At 44.9% G+C, this 17,631-nt stretch overlaps 1 protein-coding gene across 1 annotated transcript in view; it reads right to left on the bottom strand.

Moving 5' to 3' along the window:
• Positions 1-17,631, bottom strand: part of osbpl7 (oxysterol binding protein-like 7) — a 93,715-nt gene that overhangs the window by 18,386 nt on the left and 57,698 nt on the right. Inside the window, exons 11-15 of the mRNA XM_080213756.1 lie at positions 15,859-15,995; positions 14,236-14,343; positions 8,842-8,967; positions 5,414-5,510; positions 135-385 (exon numbers count right to left, since the gene is read on the bottom strand). Coding sequence (XP_080069882.1) covers positions 135-385; positions 5,414-5,510; positions 8,842-8,967; positions 14,236-14,343; positions 15,859-15,995 — 719 coding nt within the window. The remainder of the gene's footprint in view (positions 1-134; positions 386-5,413; positions 5,511-8,841; positions 8,968-14,235; positions 14,344-15,858; positions 15,996-17,631) is intronic.

Here is a 17,631-nt window from a genome sequence, read left to right as displayed (position 1 = left end):
AGCAGTGTTAACCACTGTGCCACGGTAATAAAACTAATAACTGTGGTGAAAGGAAGGACCCAGATTCTCTCATTTGAAGAGGTGCTAGCACCCGCCCAAGTGTTCGCCAGCACGGAGCAGATTACTGAGTTTACCATGCGCTCAAATGGATCAGATGTCCTGCTTGCCGTGTCCAAAAGTTCACTGAATTCCAGCTCCTCGCAGAGTCGCTGCAGCGTGTTGAGTGGTTCATTCAGCTGAACCGGCATAGAGACCTTCGACAGGTCTTTTCCAATGTTGTTCTTCAGGATATTCCACAGGCTGATGTTGTTTAGGTTGGGGCCTGGAGCTGGGAGAGATGTCCTCCGTTGAATCCCGCGAACAGAACTACAGCGCGGAGGGTCTTCTGTTTTACAAATTTAGAAAATAAAACGGATATTCAGTCTGGTCTCGATTTTCTAACTCAGAAACCATTAATGCAGAAAACAAAGCAGACGCTCTTGCTGTTTGAGGGCTTCCTACGAAATCAGAGAATAGAAGAGAATCCCTACAGTGTAAGAGGAGGCTATTTGGCCCATCAAGTCTGCACCGACTCTCCGAGAGCATCCCACCATATCCCTCAACCCCACACATTTACCATGCTGATCCCCCTAATCTACATATCTTTGGACACAAAGGGTCAATTTCACACGGCCAATCTACTTAACCTGCACATCTTTGGACTATGGGAGGAAACTGGAACACCTGGGGGAAACCCACAGACATGGGGGAAGAATGTGCAAACTCCACACAGTCACCCAAGGTTGGAATCATGAGGCAGCAATGCCAACCACTGTGCCACCATGCCATGATTAAATCTCTCCACATCCTCTTTCTTTTCACTGTTGTAATTCCCCCACAGCCCTGCAACTCTCCCAAGATCTTTGCACTCCTCCAGCTCTGCTCTCTTGCACATCGATGATTTCCCTTGTTCCACATTAGGTATGTGCCTTCAGCTACCTGGATCCCAAAGCTCTGGAATTCCCCTCTAAACCTGTCCCTTCTCCTTCAAGGTGCTCCATAAAACCTCCCCTTCTGACAGAGTTTGCTCACTTGTCCTACTATCTCCATGTGGTCCGACATCAAAATCTCACTGAAGGCTTACTTGAATGAGGCACTTTTGGATGTTAAAGGTGCTATATAAACGCAATCTGTTGTAGGTGAAAGGTCGCTCTGCTAAGTTTATAGCTGTAGTTTTCTTAGGAGAAATATGATGAACCAGGCTGAGGTATCTTAGCTTTTCACTTAGTTAATAATCACTGGTCGCTTAACAAGTTCATATCCGCTGAAAATCTACATGATCTGCAACTAACATGCAACCTCCCAACTCGCACTCAATATGTAGATGACATCCCAGTTTCTCTGTAGATTCTTCAATTAATGACACAGAACAAATTCCAAAGAAGTGGCAAAAACCTCCGTGTATCAGAGTCACATTTTCAAAGTTTTCATTGGTGGCACAATGGCGTAGTGGTTAGCCAGGCACATGGATTCAACTCATGGCTTGGGTCACTGTCTGTGTGGAGTTTGCACATTCTCCTTATGTATGAGTGGGTTTTCTCCGGGTACTCTGATTTCTTCCCACAATCCAAAGATGTGTGGGTTAGGTTGATTGGCCATGATAAATTGCCCCTTAGTGTCCAAAGACGTGCAGGTTAGGGGGATTATCGGGGTAAATACGTGGGTAGGGCCTGGGTAAGATGCTCTGTTGGACAGTCAGTGCAGACTTGATAGTCCGGATAGCCCCTTTCTGCCCTGTGGGGATTCTATGAAAGTTGATTTCACGAATTTGCATTCCTAGCCCAGAGCTTCACAAAACGAGGCTGTAAATCCGTCAACTCAGAACTTTCAACGTGCTGACAAAGTATAATTTAGAGGAAAATGGCCCCTCTTGGCAAATACAACAATAGATTGCACTGATGTAGCACCTTTAACATAGTCATGGGAGTGCAATCAAACAAAAACTTACTCCAAACTAAAGGAGGTCAAAGCCTTGGTCAAAAATGTTGGCTTTAAGGACAGTCATAGAGGCAGCAAGAGGGCATTTAGGGAGGGAATTCCAGAGCTTGGAGCTGAAGTCACAGCACCAACAATAAGACGGGTGAAGAAAAGTTTGCACAAGAAACCAGGTGGGGACAAATGTAGAGTTTTGGGTGGGTTGCACAGCTCATGAACAGTCTGGTTTGGCTTGGGACAGTGGCCAAGGACTGCGAAGAAATAAATGGCAAAAGGACGGCTTGTGGTTTATGATAACAGAGGGTTGAGAGAGATGGCGGTGAGGCAGAGCTTTAAGGTTTATGTTAAAACCTCATTTCTATTAAAGGACTTGGGAAATATGTCGCCATTCGTTCACAGTTGCTGGGTCAAAAACCTGGAGTTCCCTCCTTAATGGCATTGTGGATCAGCCCACAGCACGTGGTCTACAGCGACTCAAGGCAGCTCTCCACCACCTTTTCGAGGGCAACTAGGGATGAGCAACAAACGCTGGCCAACCAGCGATGCCCATGTCCCACAAATGAATAAAACAAAAAATTCAATGCTCTTTTCATCCACAAATCAAAAGTATGATAGTAGGGAAGGGAAACTGAATGCTGGCGTACACAAATAACTCAAATAGCACTCTCGAAAATACACTGGGATTCAAAGAATATTGAATCTCAATTTCGCCATTAGGGGGAGATGCTGAACAAAGCACAGACACTTCCCAGAAAAACAGTCTGATCATGAGACACTCTGCTCCCAGAGACTACATACATTATTCTGTAGTGAATTCCCTTCCTCCACCCAACCAGAGAGAGATAAAGAGAGAGCCAAAGTATAAGGAATGAGAAAAAGAAAATAGGTTACTCTCATGTAATGCTGGACAATGCTTGGGAGGGGGAGAGGTGGGGAAGAGGAGGAGGAGGAGGAGGAAGATGGCCTGCATACTCAGCTTAATTCTTGAAGCTTATCCAAGTATTTTAGGTAACAATGTAAGTCACTCCCAGAAAATGGAATACTTCCTATTAGAGTCCATCTCTGGCGGTGTCAGAGGAACTGACGCTTTCCGTTAAGTAGAAGGCAAAAACTCCCTGATTAGCCCATCAATTGGATCCTTAATCAGGGAGTTCATACTCCAATCGGCCAACCTCAATGGCCTATTGGATGAGAGGTCATAGTCTTAGGAAAAGGGACAGCAAATTTAAAAAAAAAGAGTTGAGGAGAAACTGCTTCTCCCAAAGGGTTGTGAATCTGTGGAATTCGCTACCCCAAAGTGCGATGGATGCTGGGACAGTGAGTAAATTTAAGGAGGAGTTAGACAGATTTTTAATTGGTAACGGGTTGAAAGGTTATGGGGAGAAGGCAGGAAAATAGGGATGAGGAGCCTATCGGCTATGATAGGATGGCGGAGCGGACTCAATGGGCCGAATGGTCTCATTCTGCTCTCGTATCTTACGATTGAAGTAATTGCACTTCCCCACAGTGCTAGCTGCTGCAGTGACCCCATGCAAAACTGTGTTGGAATTATTTCATTACGTCTTTGAATCAGTTCAGATCCACAGCTTAAAACTGGTTGAGTTTTTGCAGGAAAACTGGCAATCTCGATCAGGGAACCAAAAATATTACTAATGTCAGGAAGTCCAATCCCAGGACCAAACTCCGCCCCTCCCTCCTACAGTCTTCAAATTTGTGAAGCATAGCCGCACTCTCATATTCCACACACCCATAGCCATATTCTCTTTTATTCTTTCCAATCTTATCAATGTCCTTCACTTTGGTTCCTCATTTTGCTTTTCCGGTTTTACAAGAATTATCTTACAGAAAGGCAGTAGAGCTTAATTCGCTGCCTCACCCATTTCCTTCAGCTTGTCATTTATTTCGCCACCTTAAAAATCCTAGTGTTCGAGTCCAGTAAATTTTCTCAATCTCCTGATGTTTTCTTTAGAACAAAGGTTGTCATGGGGAGAGGTGATAGAAGCATTGAAAATTAAGAGGGGTTTTGATGAGAGTAGGTAACTGTTTCTTCAATGGCAAGAGGCAACCAAAGGACATGGGTTTGAGATGAGTGACGGTCTAGCTATCTCGTGAGGTGATGGTATGTGCCATTATGGTCAACTCTAGGTTACGTGTCCTGGCTCAGGAGCCCCACTGTGGCATGGCTATCTCTGCCCCATTGGCTGCTGAGGAAGGCAGTGGGTTGGGAAGGTGCAGGATTCATTGGCCTCTGTTTCCTCTGGACTATATGTAATTGTCATAACCGCTGTACGTTTCCCCGTTCCCGTACAGGATCAATGCAGGCAGGGAGCAGGAGAGAGCCGGCAGCAGATCGGAATTGGTGAGGACTGATGATGATGCATGTACCGAGGTGTGGGGTCAAACAGATCAGCAGGAAAGCGTCATGGAGAAACCTGAACTGAAAGCGTCATGGAGAAACCTGAACTGAAAGCTTTTTGAAAATCATTGACGCCGAGTCGTGGAGAGAAAGCAATTTTGTCTTTTAACAAGCATTTACATGGGTAAGACGGATATAGAGGGATATGGGCCAAATGCAGGCAACTGGGACTATCTTAGTAGTTAAAAATAGGTGGCATGGACAAGTTGGGCTGAAACCTGTTTACATGCTGTAAACCTCTGACTCTAAGTTTGTCGGTGAGCAGAACTTTGTACAGAGGAATGGGAGAGAGACAGAGAGAGAGAGAACAAAAAATTAAAACTAAAAGGGGAGGAGCGTGCTCACACATCTAGCTAGAGAATTCTAATAAGGTTGAAACGTGCATAGGCAAGATTTGAGACAAAAGGGAAGGTCAAGTCTAGAGGTGATAAAGACATGGATGAGTGGTTTAGAGAGAATGGGGAGGTGTGGTAATGGATGTGATTGAATGTTCTAGAATTCCTATAAAAGAGGAGGCCATTCGGTCCATTGAATCTGCACCAACCACAATCCCACCCAGCCTCTATCCCTGTGGTCCCACATATTTACCCTGCCAGTCTCCTTGACACCAAGGGGCTATTTAACATGTCCAATCAACCTAACCTGCACACCTTTGGACTGTGGGAGGAAACAGGAGCACCTGGAGGAAACCCACACAGACACGGGGAGAATGTGCAGAATCCACGTTGAGGTATTCCAGTGACCCAAGCCAGGAATTGAACCCGGGCCCCTGGTGCTGTGAGGCAGCAGTGCTAACCACAGCGCCACCACACTGCCCTTCAGAAGACGACTTTCTGAAGACCAGGCTAGAATCAGAATCCAGGAAGGAGGACAGGATGGGGCTTTAAGGCATAGCATTTCTGGCTGTAGTTGAATGTAACATGCTGTGTGAGATGAAGATCTCAGGGTGTAATTGCTGCACAGATTTGACAGAATGCAAGCTGCAGATGGTTCTTCATGTTAGTGATTTTAACACAAACAAACCTGTCAGTTCCTGAATGGCTGCATCCACAGTGTCGAGATTCTCCTCCGAGTTACTGTTGGTAATTTCACTGGTGGTGGAGTCATCATCATCTGACATCTGTGACAAAGCAAAATGCCTTAGGACTTATCACAGGTTTAAAAATGAATGCCAAGAACTCATTGAGATGGTTTTTCTTTGCTGATTGAGTTTGAACCACAGCAAATTCTAGGAATGTTCCGAAAACAATCACAATGAGCTGGATGGATTCTGAGTTATGAGATTCACTGAGTACGCACACTTCTGCAATGAGAGTGAATCCTGGTTGATTTTGCTATTTTAAAAAAGGTCATACTTACACCAATTAACTATCAGAGCCAGATACTTAGCTTCCAAGCTAACTTAGTAGTAAACATATTTAGAAAGTGATACTCAACCCATACAGACACAGAGCGAATTGCCAATTTGGGCCGATAAGTCAGCCATAACTGGGCTGCATTTGGGTGTGTTCCAATCAGCATTAGGTGACCTTGGGCGCTGTAAAATTCATAGATCCCTACAGTGCAGAAGGAAGCCATTCAGCCCAATGAGTCTGCACCAGCTACAATCCCACCAAGGCCCTGTTCCCGTAACCCCTCATATTTACCTTGCTAATCCCCCTGACACTAGCGGCCAATCCACTTAACCTGCACACCTTTGGACTGTGGAAGAAAACCTGAACACCTGGGGGAAACCCATGCAGGCATGGGGATAGTGTGCAAACTGCACACATACAGTTACCCTGAACAAAACAGTCCCCACCCCCGGCACTGTGAAGTAGCAGTGCTAACCACTGGGCCACCTTGCTGCCCACATTATCGTTAAAATAAAGCCTACTACGATTTCTTATCCCAGTTGCAGTTCAGTAAAGCACAAGGGAAGTGTTTGCTGTGTGAGGAACGGATGGGAATTAGCCAGGGTGAGCGCAATGGTCAAACAGAATGTTGTCATGCACACACCAAGCCTGGCCACTTGGAGTCGAGGTATCTGTCATATCCCAACAAGGGTTGGGCATTTTCTGGAGAGGAATTCCTGCCAACCACAGGGAATCATTTTCCAGAGCAGTTCTTATGTTGTGTTAGCTAATATTGTGGGGGAACAAAGACAACTCTAATTGGCCAGCGTGGTATCCTATTCATTATTCCACCATTCCTCACCATTAATCTACAACCATTCAACGCCATGGCCTTCCACCAAACTCAATAAGATGCAGTGGAGTACCTCAAGAAAATATACAGTGCTGGGACTTCACTGGTCTCTATTACTCCGACACACTCTGGAGATGTACCCACTCACCAATTTTCACAGATGCACCATAGAAAGCTTCCTTTCCAGATGGGCATTTACTGCCCATTCCTGATTGCCTTAGAGACGATGATGGGAAGCTGCCCTCTTGAACTGCAGTCGATGTTTTGTAGGCACAATCATAGCTCAGACTTGATGGGCCAAATGGCCTCCTTCTGCACTGTAGGATTCCATGATTCTATGCTATTAGGAGGGACTTCCAGATTTTGAGTCATATAAATCTCTAAGTCCTTTTCATTGAATTTCTCCAACCATTTTCACCCCACCATTTCTGACTCCTTAAAAGATTTCCTCTGTGGGTTTGGGCAGGCCATAACCTTTTGCAACAAGTATCAGCAGGTCATTCAACTATATGGCTGCGACACATCAGAGCCTGAGCTTCAGCCTGACCCCATAAGATATTGAATAGACCATGCTTTCCAACAACTATCCAGGAGCAGGGACGAACCTGGCAATTGTGCCTTTCCTAACCCAAGGATGTTGCAGGAACAATGACACACTTATACTTGGATCAGCGCTTTGCTCAGCTCCTCCACCCAGTCTGCACTGGGACCATGGGATCCTGCTCACTTGCCGCAATAATTCTCCATCCCAATCTGACCCGTCAGCCCTGGGCATCATATTAATAAAACTCAATATGAGTTTGAGGAACAGCATTTAATCTTTTGATTATACATTTTACACGCTCCCAGCCTCAACCCTTTCAACAACTTCGAGGTCATACTTAATGCCCCATTTTCTAAAACAGCAGGTGCGGGTATTAGTTCTGCCGTAACCACCAATGCCTCCCTCGGCATCCACCTTTTGTTTCTTTATCACCAACTCCTTTAGCTTTGCATTCTCTCTTTAGAGCATTTAATGATTCTCACTGAGCACCCCATCCACAGACCTTCCCTTTGTAATTTCCTTTTCCCTGTTTTCCCCTCTGCACTGGCTTAAAAACTATGAAAACTCCAATTTGTTCCAGGTCTGATGCGGGAGGCTCTGGTCTACTTCAGTCTATTTAGACACAGGTCTGCTTTTCTCTTGAAAGATGCTGAATGTTGTCCATTTTTTTCTGTTTTTTTACAGCTCCTATCAATAAGAACATAAGAACTAAAAGCAGGAGTAGGCCATCCGGCCCCACGATCCTGTTCCGTCATTCAATAAGATCACAGTTGATCTTTTCGTGGACTCAGCTCCACTTATCTGCCAGCTCACCATAACCCTTAATTCTTTTACTGTTCAAAAATTTATCTCTGCTTGCCTTAAAAACATTCAATGAGGTAGCCTCAACTACTTTACTGAGCAGGGAATTCCACAGATTCACAACCCTTTGAGTGAAGAAGTTCCTCTTCAACTCAGTCCTAAATCTGCTCCCCCTTAGTTTGAGGCTCGGCCCCCTAGTTCTAGTTTCACCCACCAGTGAAAACAACTTCCCTGCTTCTATCTTATCTATTCCCTTCATAATCTTACGTGTTTCTATAAGATCTCCCCTCATTCTTCTGAATTCCAATGAGTGTACCCAGTCTACTCAGTCTCTCCTCATAATCCAACGCTCTCAACTCTGGAATCAACCTAGTGAATCTTCTCTGCACCCTCTCCAGTGCCAGTGTATCCTTTCTCAAGTAAGGAGACCAAAACTGTACACAGTGCTACAGGTGTGGCCTTACCAGCACTTTATACAGCTGCAACATAACCTCACTTTTTTTAAATTCCATCCCTCTAGCAATGAAGGACAAAATTCTATTTGCTGCCTTAATTACCTGCTGCACCTGCAAACCAATTCCTTGAGATTCCTGCACAAGGACACCCAGGTCCCTCTGCACAGCAGCATGTTGCAATTTTTTTTACTATTTAAATAATAGTCCATTTTCTTCCAGAATGCTGTGGTTGACAAAAGCACAGACCACAGGGGAGTTTTCCCATCCTGCCTGCCAAAGGAATCATTGCAGAAGTGGGGGGTGGAAATCCCACCCCACGAATAAAGTCCAAAACTGGCTTGCGAGACATGGGTCATCTGCTCAGCAGATATATATCTGTGGAGAAAACCTTTGTGCAGCTGAAGAATTAGGCCAAAAGTTGTAGATTCTTTACATTCACAGGAATTAGGGTCTGACTCATTTACCTCATTGTCAGAAGAACAGGCCGATAGCAACACATCTTCAGCATCGAAGAACTCAACATGTGACTCAGACAGCGATGCGTTGCTGTCTAAGGACAGCTGATGAGTCAATGATCGGTTACAAACCACCTGAAGGCAAGTTTTGGAAAAAGAAAATGGCAGTTTAACACATTCAGAGCAACTCCCAAGTATTCAATTCTATTTTGCAAATAATTCCCTGTAAGGGCCATTGTTTTATTCACCACCCCTCTATAAATGAGAGGGGCACTGTTTTCAACCCCGGTCATCATTTTATATTAAAAAATAAATACACAGAGTCATCGGAAGTAGATGCAGAGAAAGTTTACAATGATGATATCAAAAACACAGGCATTCATTTCAAAAAAGGATTAACAGTGTAGAGTAAGCTGAGGGGTGACCTAATGGAGGCATTTAAGTGATGAAAGGTTTTGACAGAGTGGGTACAAAATAAATGTAGGGTACAGGTGTATAACCAGAGGCCATCAATATAATGTGGGCAGCATGGTGGCACACTGATTATACTGCTGCCTCTCAGCACCAGGAAGCGGGTTTGATTCCTAGCTTGGGCCACTGTCTGTGTGGAGTTTGCATGTTCTCCCCGTGTCTGTGTGGGTTTCCCCCAGGTGCTGTGGTTTTCTCCTACAATCCAAAGATGTGCAGGTTAGGTGGACTGGCTGTGTTAAATTGCCCCTCAGTGTCAGGGGGACTAGTTTAGGTAAACGTAAGGGGTTATGAGGATAGGGCCTGGGTGGGGTTGTGGTTGGTGCAGACTCGATGGGCTGAGTGGCCTCCTTCTGCACTGTAGGTTTCTATAAGATAGTCACCAAGAAATCCAATAAGCAGTTCAGAAGAGATTTTTCACCCAAAAGAATGGAGGGAATGTGGAACCAACTACCTTAGGTAGTGGTTGAAGTCAATGGTATCTCAGAATCTCTACAGGGCAGAAAGAGGCTATTCGGCCAATTGAGCCTGCAGTGACAACAGTCCCACCCAGGCCCTGTCTCTGTAACCCCATGTATTTACCCTGTTAATCTCCTTGACACAAAGGGGCAATTGAGCATGGCCAATCAACATAACCCACAAAATCTAGAGATGCATTTTAAGGGAAAACCAGACAAGGGAATATGAGGGAGTAGGGGGTTAGAAGATTCTGATGGTAGACTTAGAGGAGAAAAGATGGGGTCAAGCTCAAGTGGGGCATAAACAACAGCATGGACTAGTTAGGCTGAATGGCCTGCTTCTGTGCCATGTAGCCTGTTGTTGCACACAAGCCTTCTAGAATTGAACCACAGACGTATTTAATAATCACACCAATTCTGCTGCACCGAACGAGCAACTCATATTTATTTTTGTTTGAACAGCATGTCCTGGTTAAACTCAGCTTTCATAGATCATCTTTATTTATTTATTTGTCACAAGCAAGGCTTACGTTAAACAGCAATTACGCTACTGTGAAATTCCCCAAGTCGCCACAGTCCGGCACCTGTTCGGGTCAATGGACCTAAACAGCACGTCTTTCAGAATGTGGGAGGAAACTGGAGCATCCAGAGAAAACCCACGCAGACATGAGAGAACGTGCAGACTCTGTACAGACAGTGATTAAAGTCGGGAATCAAACCCGGATCCCTGGCACTGTGAGGCAGCAGTGCCACCGTGCCACAATGCAAACACAGCTCAGTCATGATCACCAGATAAAGGAGTACAGAGGAACTTTCCAAGGCAGCAGCAGCAGCTAATAACATTCTTCCGTAAATACATGCTGGATTTGAAAGCAAATTTCCTAGGTAACGGTCAGCCAACAATGTTGATCCTTACCTAACCCGACAGACTGCTTTTGAAATCCATTCAAAATTTCCATAATGATGGATCCTCACCATCAATTCAACTGTTCAATAATTTTTCTGATCATTTATACTGGCTGATGTCAACACAAGTTGTAGGTGGGAGAATCAGGCGTGTCAGAGAATTACCATCAGGAAAACATGGAGTGGTAACTCACTCGGTGGTTTAGATGCATCTTTTCATTAAGCACGGAATCCCAAAAGATCAGCACTCAAAGACAGAAACCCTTGATCTCTGCAGCATTTTCTTAATATTTATTACACCATTCACTACCTTCCCATAAACTAATAGGAGGCAAAAGGCCGAACAGCAGCTTGTAAAGATTGTTTAAAATGTCATTGAGCCTACAAGCTGCCAGTTTTATGCAAAACAAGAACAATTCACAAAGAGCCATTCGGCCCAATAGATACTGACAGTGTTTAAGCTCCACAGAAGCCTCTTCACATCCCTCTCTATCTAGCCCCATCAATTTATTCTATTTCTTTTGCTCTCAGTTACCTATCTAACGTCCCTTTGAAGAGAACTGAGGGGCTGCTGTATACTCTGTTTCACAGAGACATGGCTCACTCCTGTGGAAGTTGGAACCAGCTGTTAGCAGGCGAAGGATCTGAGTGGGTACTTGAGAAAACACAGAATGCTCCAAGTGCTGATTGTGGTTGAAGGAAATCAGGATGTTTATTGAACACTGCCTGCTAAAAATGTCAAGGATTCTGCACAGCTGCGTATATAGGTGATAAAGGATGCAAATGAAGGATTGAGATGATGCTAAAATCTATTGGTGCAAAGTACACACCAAACTATAAGTGCTTTAACTGGCATGTTCTCTCTCATTGGCTGAATAATGCCTTAACTGACACTGTTTTGCAGAACTCTGTTAGAACATCATAGTGAAATTCACTGCATCTGTTCTCCTTGCTGGCAAGCAATAAAGCTTAAAGAGATTGAGTACTCAAAGTGCCTTGTCTGGTTAATCCTCAACATTTCTGTTTCACTGGACTATGCCCTACAACCAGGAGGCTTCTCACTCCATCGAATGGACTGTAGAGAGCATCAGGCAAGGCTAGGGGAAGTGGAATCTACCTCCTAATCAACACCTAGAGGTGCCTAGACATTAGCAACACTGGCAAGTTTCCGCTCCACGGACTTAGAATACCTGACACTAAAATACCGCCCCTATTATCTTCCGCAGGAATTCACCTCTGTTGTCCAATCAGCGATTTACATCCCATCCCAAACCCCATGTGGATGTGAAGATTGCACTGGAAGAAATATACACCACTGCAAATAGCATGGAGACGAAACATCCCAAGGTCTTGTTCATCATGGCCAGGGACTTCAATCAAGCCAAGCTCAAGAGCGTCTTACACAGATACCTCCAACATGTCTCCTGTTCCACCAGAGGCCCAAACACCCTAGACCATTGCCACACAAATTTCAGACATGGCTATCGCTCTATCACCCCATCCACACTTTAGCAAATCAGATCACGAGGCTGTGCTCTTGCTCCTGGCTTACATCCTCAACACCGGTGCCCCACAAGGCTGGGTCCTCAGCCCTCTACTCCTTATAAACCTATGACTGTGTGGCCAAATTCCCCTCCAACTCGTTTTTCAAGCTTGCTGATGATAACACAGCAGTGGGTCGGATCTCAAAACAGTAATGAGACAGAGTACAGGAAAGAGATAGAGAATCTGGTGCAACAGCAACAGAAATGGGAGAATCCATCAAAGAAAGTCGTGCAATGTTGGTCTGAGGAATTGGATGATCTTCTACTGAACTGCTTAGTGTCAGTAGACTGGACAGTATTTAAAAACTCTGCAACCAGCCTAACAAGTAATAGTAACTGATTTAATTAGTGTGTACAGCTTGCCTACCACCCCAACAGATGCCATCTCCCTGGCCCTGAACTCAACCCTAGAACACCTAGATAACAAAGACACCTATATCAGACTGCTAATTATTGACTACAGCTCAGCCTTCCAACACCATTATCCCTCCAAAATTCAGCTCTAAACCCTGTGGCCTGGGGCTTGGTTCCTCCCTCTGCGATTGGATCTTGTACCTCCTAAACCACAGACCGCAATCAGTAAGGACAGGCAACAATACCTCCTCCACGATCATCCTCAACACCGGTGCCCCACAAGGCTGGGTCCTCAGCCCTCTACTCCTTACACACCTATGACTGTGTGGCCAAATTCCCCTCCAACTCGTTTTTCAAGCTTGCTGATGATAACACAGCAGTGGGTCGGATCTCAAAACAGTAATGAGACAGAGTACAGGAAAGAGATAGAGAATCTGGTGCAACAGCAATAATCTCTCCCTCAACGTCAACAAAACGAAGGAGATAGTCATCGACTTCAGGAAACATCGTGGAAGACACGCCCTGTCTACATCAACGGGGATGAAGCAGAAATGGTCGAAAGCTTCAAGTTTTTAAGTGTTCAGATCACCAACAATCTGCCCTGCTCCCTCCAAGCCAACGCTGTCATTAAGAAAATCCATCAGCTCCTCTAGTTTCTCAGAAGACTAAGGAAATTTGGCACAACAGTTACGATTTTCACCAACTTTTACAGATACACCATAGAAAGCATTTTTTTCTGGTTGAATCATAGCTTGGTACGGCTCCTGTTCTGATCAATATCGTAAGAAACTCCAAAGGGCCATGAATGAAGTCCAGTCCATCACTCAAACCAGCCTCTCATCCACTGGCTCTGTCTATACTTTTCCTGCTGCCTCGGAAAAGCTGCCAGCAAAATTAAGAACCCCATCCAGCCCAGACATACTCTCTTTCACATTCTTGCGTCCGGAAAAAGATACCAAAGTCTGAGGAAGCGTACCAACTGACTCAAGAACAGCTTCTTCCCTGCTGTCATCCAACTTTCGAATGAACCTACCTTGCATTAAGTTGATCTTTACACTCTAGCTATGACTGTAACAATACATTCTGCACTTTCTCCTTTCCTTCTCTATGAATGCTTTGTCTGTACAGCGTGCAAGAAACAATATTTTCACTGTATTAATACGTGACAATAATAAATCAAATCAAAATGTTAGAGAAGCCACGTTTTTAAGTTAGAAGTTTATTTATTAGTATCACAAGCAGGCTTACATTAACACTGCAACGAAGTTACTGTGAAAATCTCCTTGTCGTCACACTCCGGCACTGTTCGGGTACACTGAAGGAGAATTTAGCATGGCCAATGCACCTAACCAGCATGTCTTTTGGACTGTGAGAGGAAACCCATGCAGACACAGGGAGAACATGCAGACTCTGTACAGACATCGACCCAAGCCGGGGATCGAACCTTGGTGTTGAGGCAGCAGTGCTAAGCACTGTGCAGAGGAAATGAATAGATGGGTAGTTGGATGAGAACAGTATGATCATGACAGGTGCACTCTTGATACCTATGGGGACACACACACTTTAAAGATACTTTAAAACATTCATCTCTGTTGATTTACACAGTCTACCAATTCAGATTAAAAGAAGAAACACAAACAATTCCAGATCTCAGTATAAGAATTCTAGTTTACCTCTTCAGCTTTGACAGTAGACAGTGGATCAGTCACCACGTCCGTAAAACTGGACAGGCACTGGATTCTGTGCAGACGATTCCGGAGATCAGCATTCTGAGACATGACCTAAGGACAATCCATAGGTTAGTTTTGTTGATTATCCACAAGGGAGTTTAGCTTAGATGAGAGTCCGAATTATCCAAGTCTCGTGACTCAGAGTGGTTGTTGGTGTTGGAAGGGTTTCAATCCTGGGTCAGATTTACACAATAAGTTTCTGAAGATAAAAAACAGAAAACGATGGGAATACGCACCAGGTATTGCAGAGTCCGTGGGAAAGAGAAATGGAGTTACCAGACACTGCAATAGCTCCTGCTGGCTAACGTCACGCCTGTAGATGTTCAGATCAACTGGTAATTCCTCTAGTGCCACCCCAAGAGTGATCTAAAGTTTATTTATTAGTCATAAGTAAGACTTACATTAACACTGCAATGAAGTTACTGTGAAATTCCCCTATTCACCATATTCCGGAGCCTGTTCAGGTCAATGCACCTGACCTGGTCTTTCAGAACATGGGAGAAAACTGGAGCAGCCGGAGGAAACCCACGTAGACAGAGTGTGTGCAAGCTCCACACAGACAGCGAGCCAAGCTGGGAATCAAACCCTGGGTCCCTGGCGCTGTGAAGCAACAGCGCGAACCACTGTGCTACCGATCTACAAGCTCAGTACGGATCTAACTTGGGACCTATCATAGAAGAAATATCATAGTATCCATCCAGTACAGAGGAGGTCATTCAGCCCATCAGGTCAGCACTGGCTCTAAACACAGCATGTTACCTAGTCCCTATTCCCTTTACCCCACATATTTACCCTGCTAATTCCCCTAACCTATACATCTTGGGACACTAAAGGACAACTAAGTATGGCCAATCCACACATCTCTGGATGGTGGGAGGAAACCCATGTAGACATGGGGAGAATGCACAAACTCCACACAGTCACCCAAACCTGGAATTGCACCTTTGTCACTAGCTCCACGAGGCAGCACTGCCCACCACCGCGCTGTCCAGTGTATAGCAGTGAGTGCCAATTTTTCCAGTGAAAAGGACTTGTGCCCACTGAGCCATCAGCAAAGTCTTGAAGGTAACCAAAAGGCTCTTTATCCTGGTTGGAGAGGCCAGAAGAATATAACGTAAAATTAGAGATAGACCGTTCAGATTTAAAACGGGAAGCTCCCCTTCACGTAAAGCATGATGGAAATCTGGACCACACTTCTTCCCCATGCCCCCCAAAATCTGTTGAGGGGGAGAGCCAATTCCAAATCTCAAAACTGAGATTATTTTTTGGTTAGGCAAGGGTGTCATCCGTTACGGAACCAAGGTAAGCAAGGGTTAAAATACAGGTCAACCATCATCAAACCTAACTGTGGAACAGGCACAAGCTTACTCCTATTCCTAATCAGTGTGATTTACATTTTTGAAAATGCAACAATTAATAGATAACAAATTTGTTCAGCTACCAAGAGAATCTGAACAGGAAACAAGAGAGGTTTAACAGGAGGCGGGAACTGTGTACTACAGGGTACTGATCCAGTGTAATCAGAAACTGAGCAAAGTGACAAGAGTATTCTCTTGGTATTCTCACCTCAGATAAGGTATTCTTTAGGTTAGTGATCTGGATGGCTGGTGCAGTGGGATCCAGTTCTTTCTCCAGCCACAACTGCTTCAGTTTCTCCCTCTCAATCGCAAGGGTGTTGAAGAGGGACTTCAGACTCGTGTGAACTGAGACAAAAAAAGGAGAAAAAAAATGCAAAGTCATTCACCTCTTAAACCAAGCACGCCATTTTAATTTCTCACTCCGCCGCATGGGCATTTTCTCCGACAGCATCCGTGGGGAGAGAACAGAACTAACATTTGAAGTCTGGATGACTGTTCAATCATCCAGAACTGAACTGCCCCCCCACCACTCAGCAGGAATCTCACCGGTTTCCCCGCTGGGGAAAACACTTTGGCCAGAATCTCACCACCAGTGGCTGGACTTTTCGCATCCTGCATTCTCCAACTTTGCTGCAGCGAGAGCGTGACGTTAACGGCTGGTAAGATCTCGCCCTTAGAATGTTTTTGGGAGAATTCTGCTCCCTGTTTCGCAGAACAGAGCCACTTTAGACTGCAATTGTATTGTGACAGCATGGGGTGAATTTTAGAGAGACAGGTTATTTTAAATCTAGCCAGGGCTTAGTGTATTTTTTATTGCCAAAGGGACAGGAAGTCCCAGACCCTGGAGAGATGCTGGCCAATCTGAATGGCTAACAGCTCTGTAATCACAGAAGCCAGAAGTAGTGGCAATTGCCTAGACAACATGTACGCCCTAGAGAGAAATAACAGGGATAGTGATCTAGAAAGTAATCCCTGCCCAACCAAAGTGCCCAGATTAGGGATCCCAGAAAGACAGGGTGGGGAAGGGGCATAGTGGGAGGAGTCGTGGAGACATAACGGTAGGGTTCTATTTCATGGAATCGGTGATGTGGAGATGCTGGCATTGGACTGGGGAGCGCAAAGTAAGAAATCTCATAACATCATATCCTGATGTTATGAGATGATGAGTCCAATAGGTTTATTTGGAATCACAAGCTTTCAGTGCTCCAAAACTTCATGATTCCAACTAAACCTTCTGAACTTTTATCTGATGTTGACAGACTTACTATTTTGCACTCTGGTAATGGTTCCCCCAACCTCCCCCCAAAAGGAGGCAACACTCCTTCGTTCTCATCTTTGTCCCGTGTCGTGAAATCTATCGGGATGGTCATCTTCTTTCCGCCACCCCCAGCCACACATACTACAGCAGCAAAGGTGGAATGAGGTAGATTGAGGGTGGATAGGAAGGCACATAGTGCTGACAGTCATTTTTGACGAAGAAGTGGCCGAGACAAATGGCTGAGCCCGAATTGTGAAGGCTGGGGGACAGGAAGTGCATGTCTGATACAAGGTTCTGTGTGAACCACGGTGCAAATGCCAGCTGGCATCAACTGTCAACAATCCAGTGGCTACTCCATTCCCTGCTCAGGGGAGCTTGCATTTAGCATCCGTGAAGGACTCGTTTTAGTAACTTTGAAACAAGGGCAAGTTTATTCAGCCCTTCAAACCTGTTCCATCATTTAATTACGTCCAATCTGAATCTCACCTCCATGTTTTTCTGTTCATTCATGGGACATGGGCATCATTGGCAAAAATCAGCATTCAAAGGCAGGAATGGACTGCTGAGGCTTTATAAAGCTGTGGTCAGACTACACTTGGAGTACTGTGAGCAATTTTGGATTCTGGCGGGGGCAGACTTTAATTCTGCACCTATATCTTACGGTCTTATTTACTGTTCATCCCTAATTGCCCTCGAAATGAGTGGCTTGCTCGGTCATTTCAG

Source organism: Carcharhinus amblyrhynchos, chromosome 27 (genome assembly GCF_965287045.1).
Source record: "Carcharhinus amblyrhynchos chromosome 27, sCarAmb.v2.hapA, whole genome shotgun sequence".
NCBI classification, from domain to species: Eukaryota; Metazoa; Chordata; class Chondrichthyes; order Carcharhiniformes; family Carcharhinidae; genus Carcharhinus; species Carcharhinus amblyrhynchos.
The sequence above is the reverse complement of the archived record's forward strand: the minus strand, read 5'-3'. Positions and strand labels throughout refer to the sequence as shown.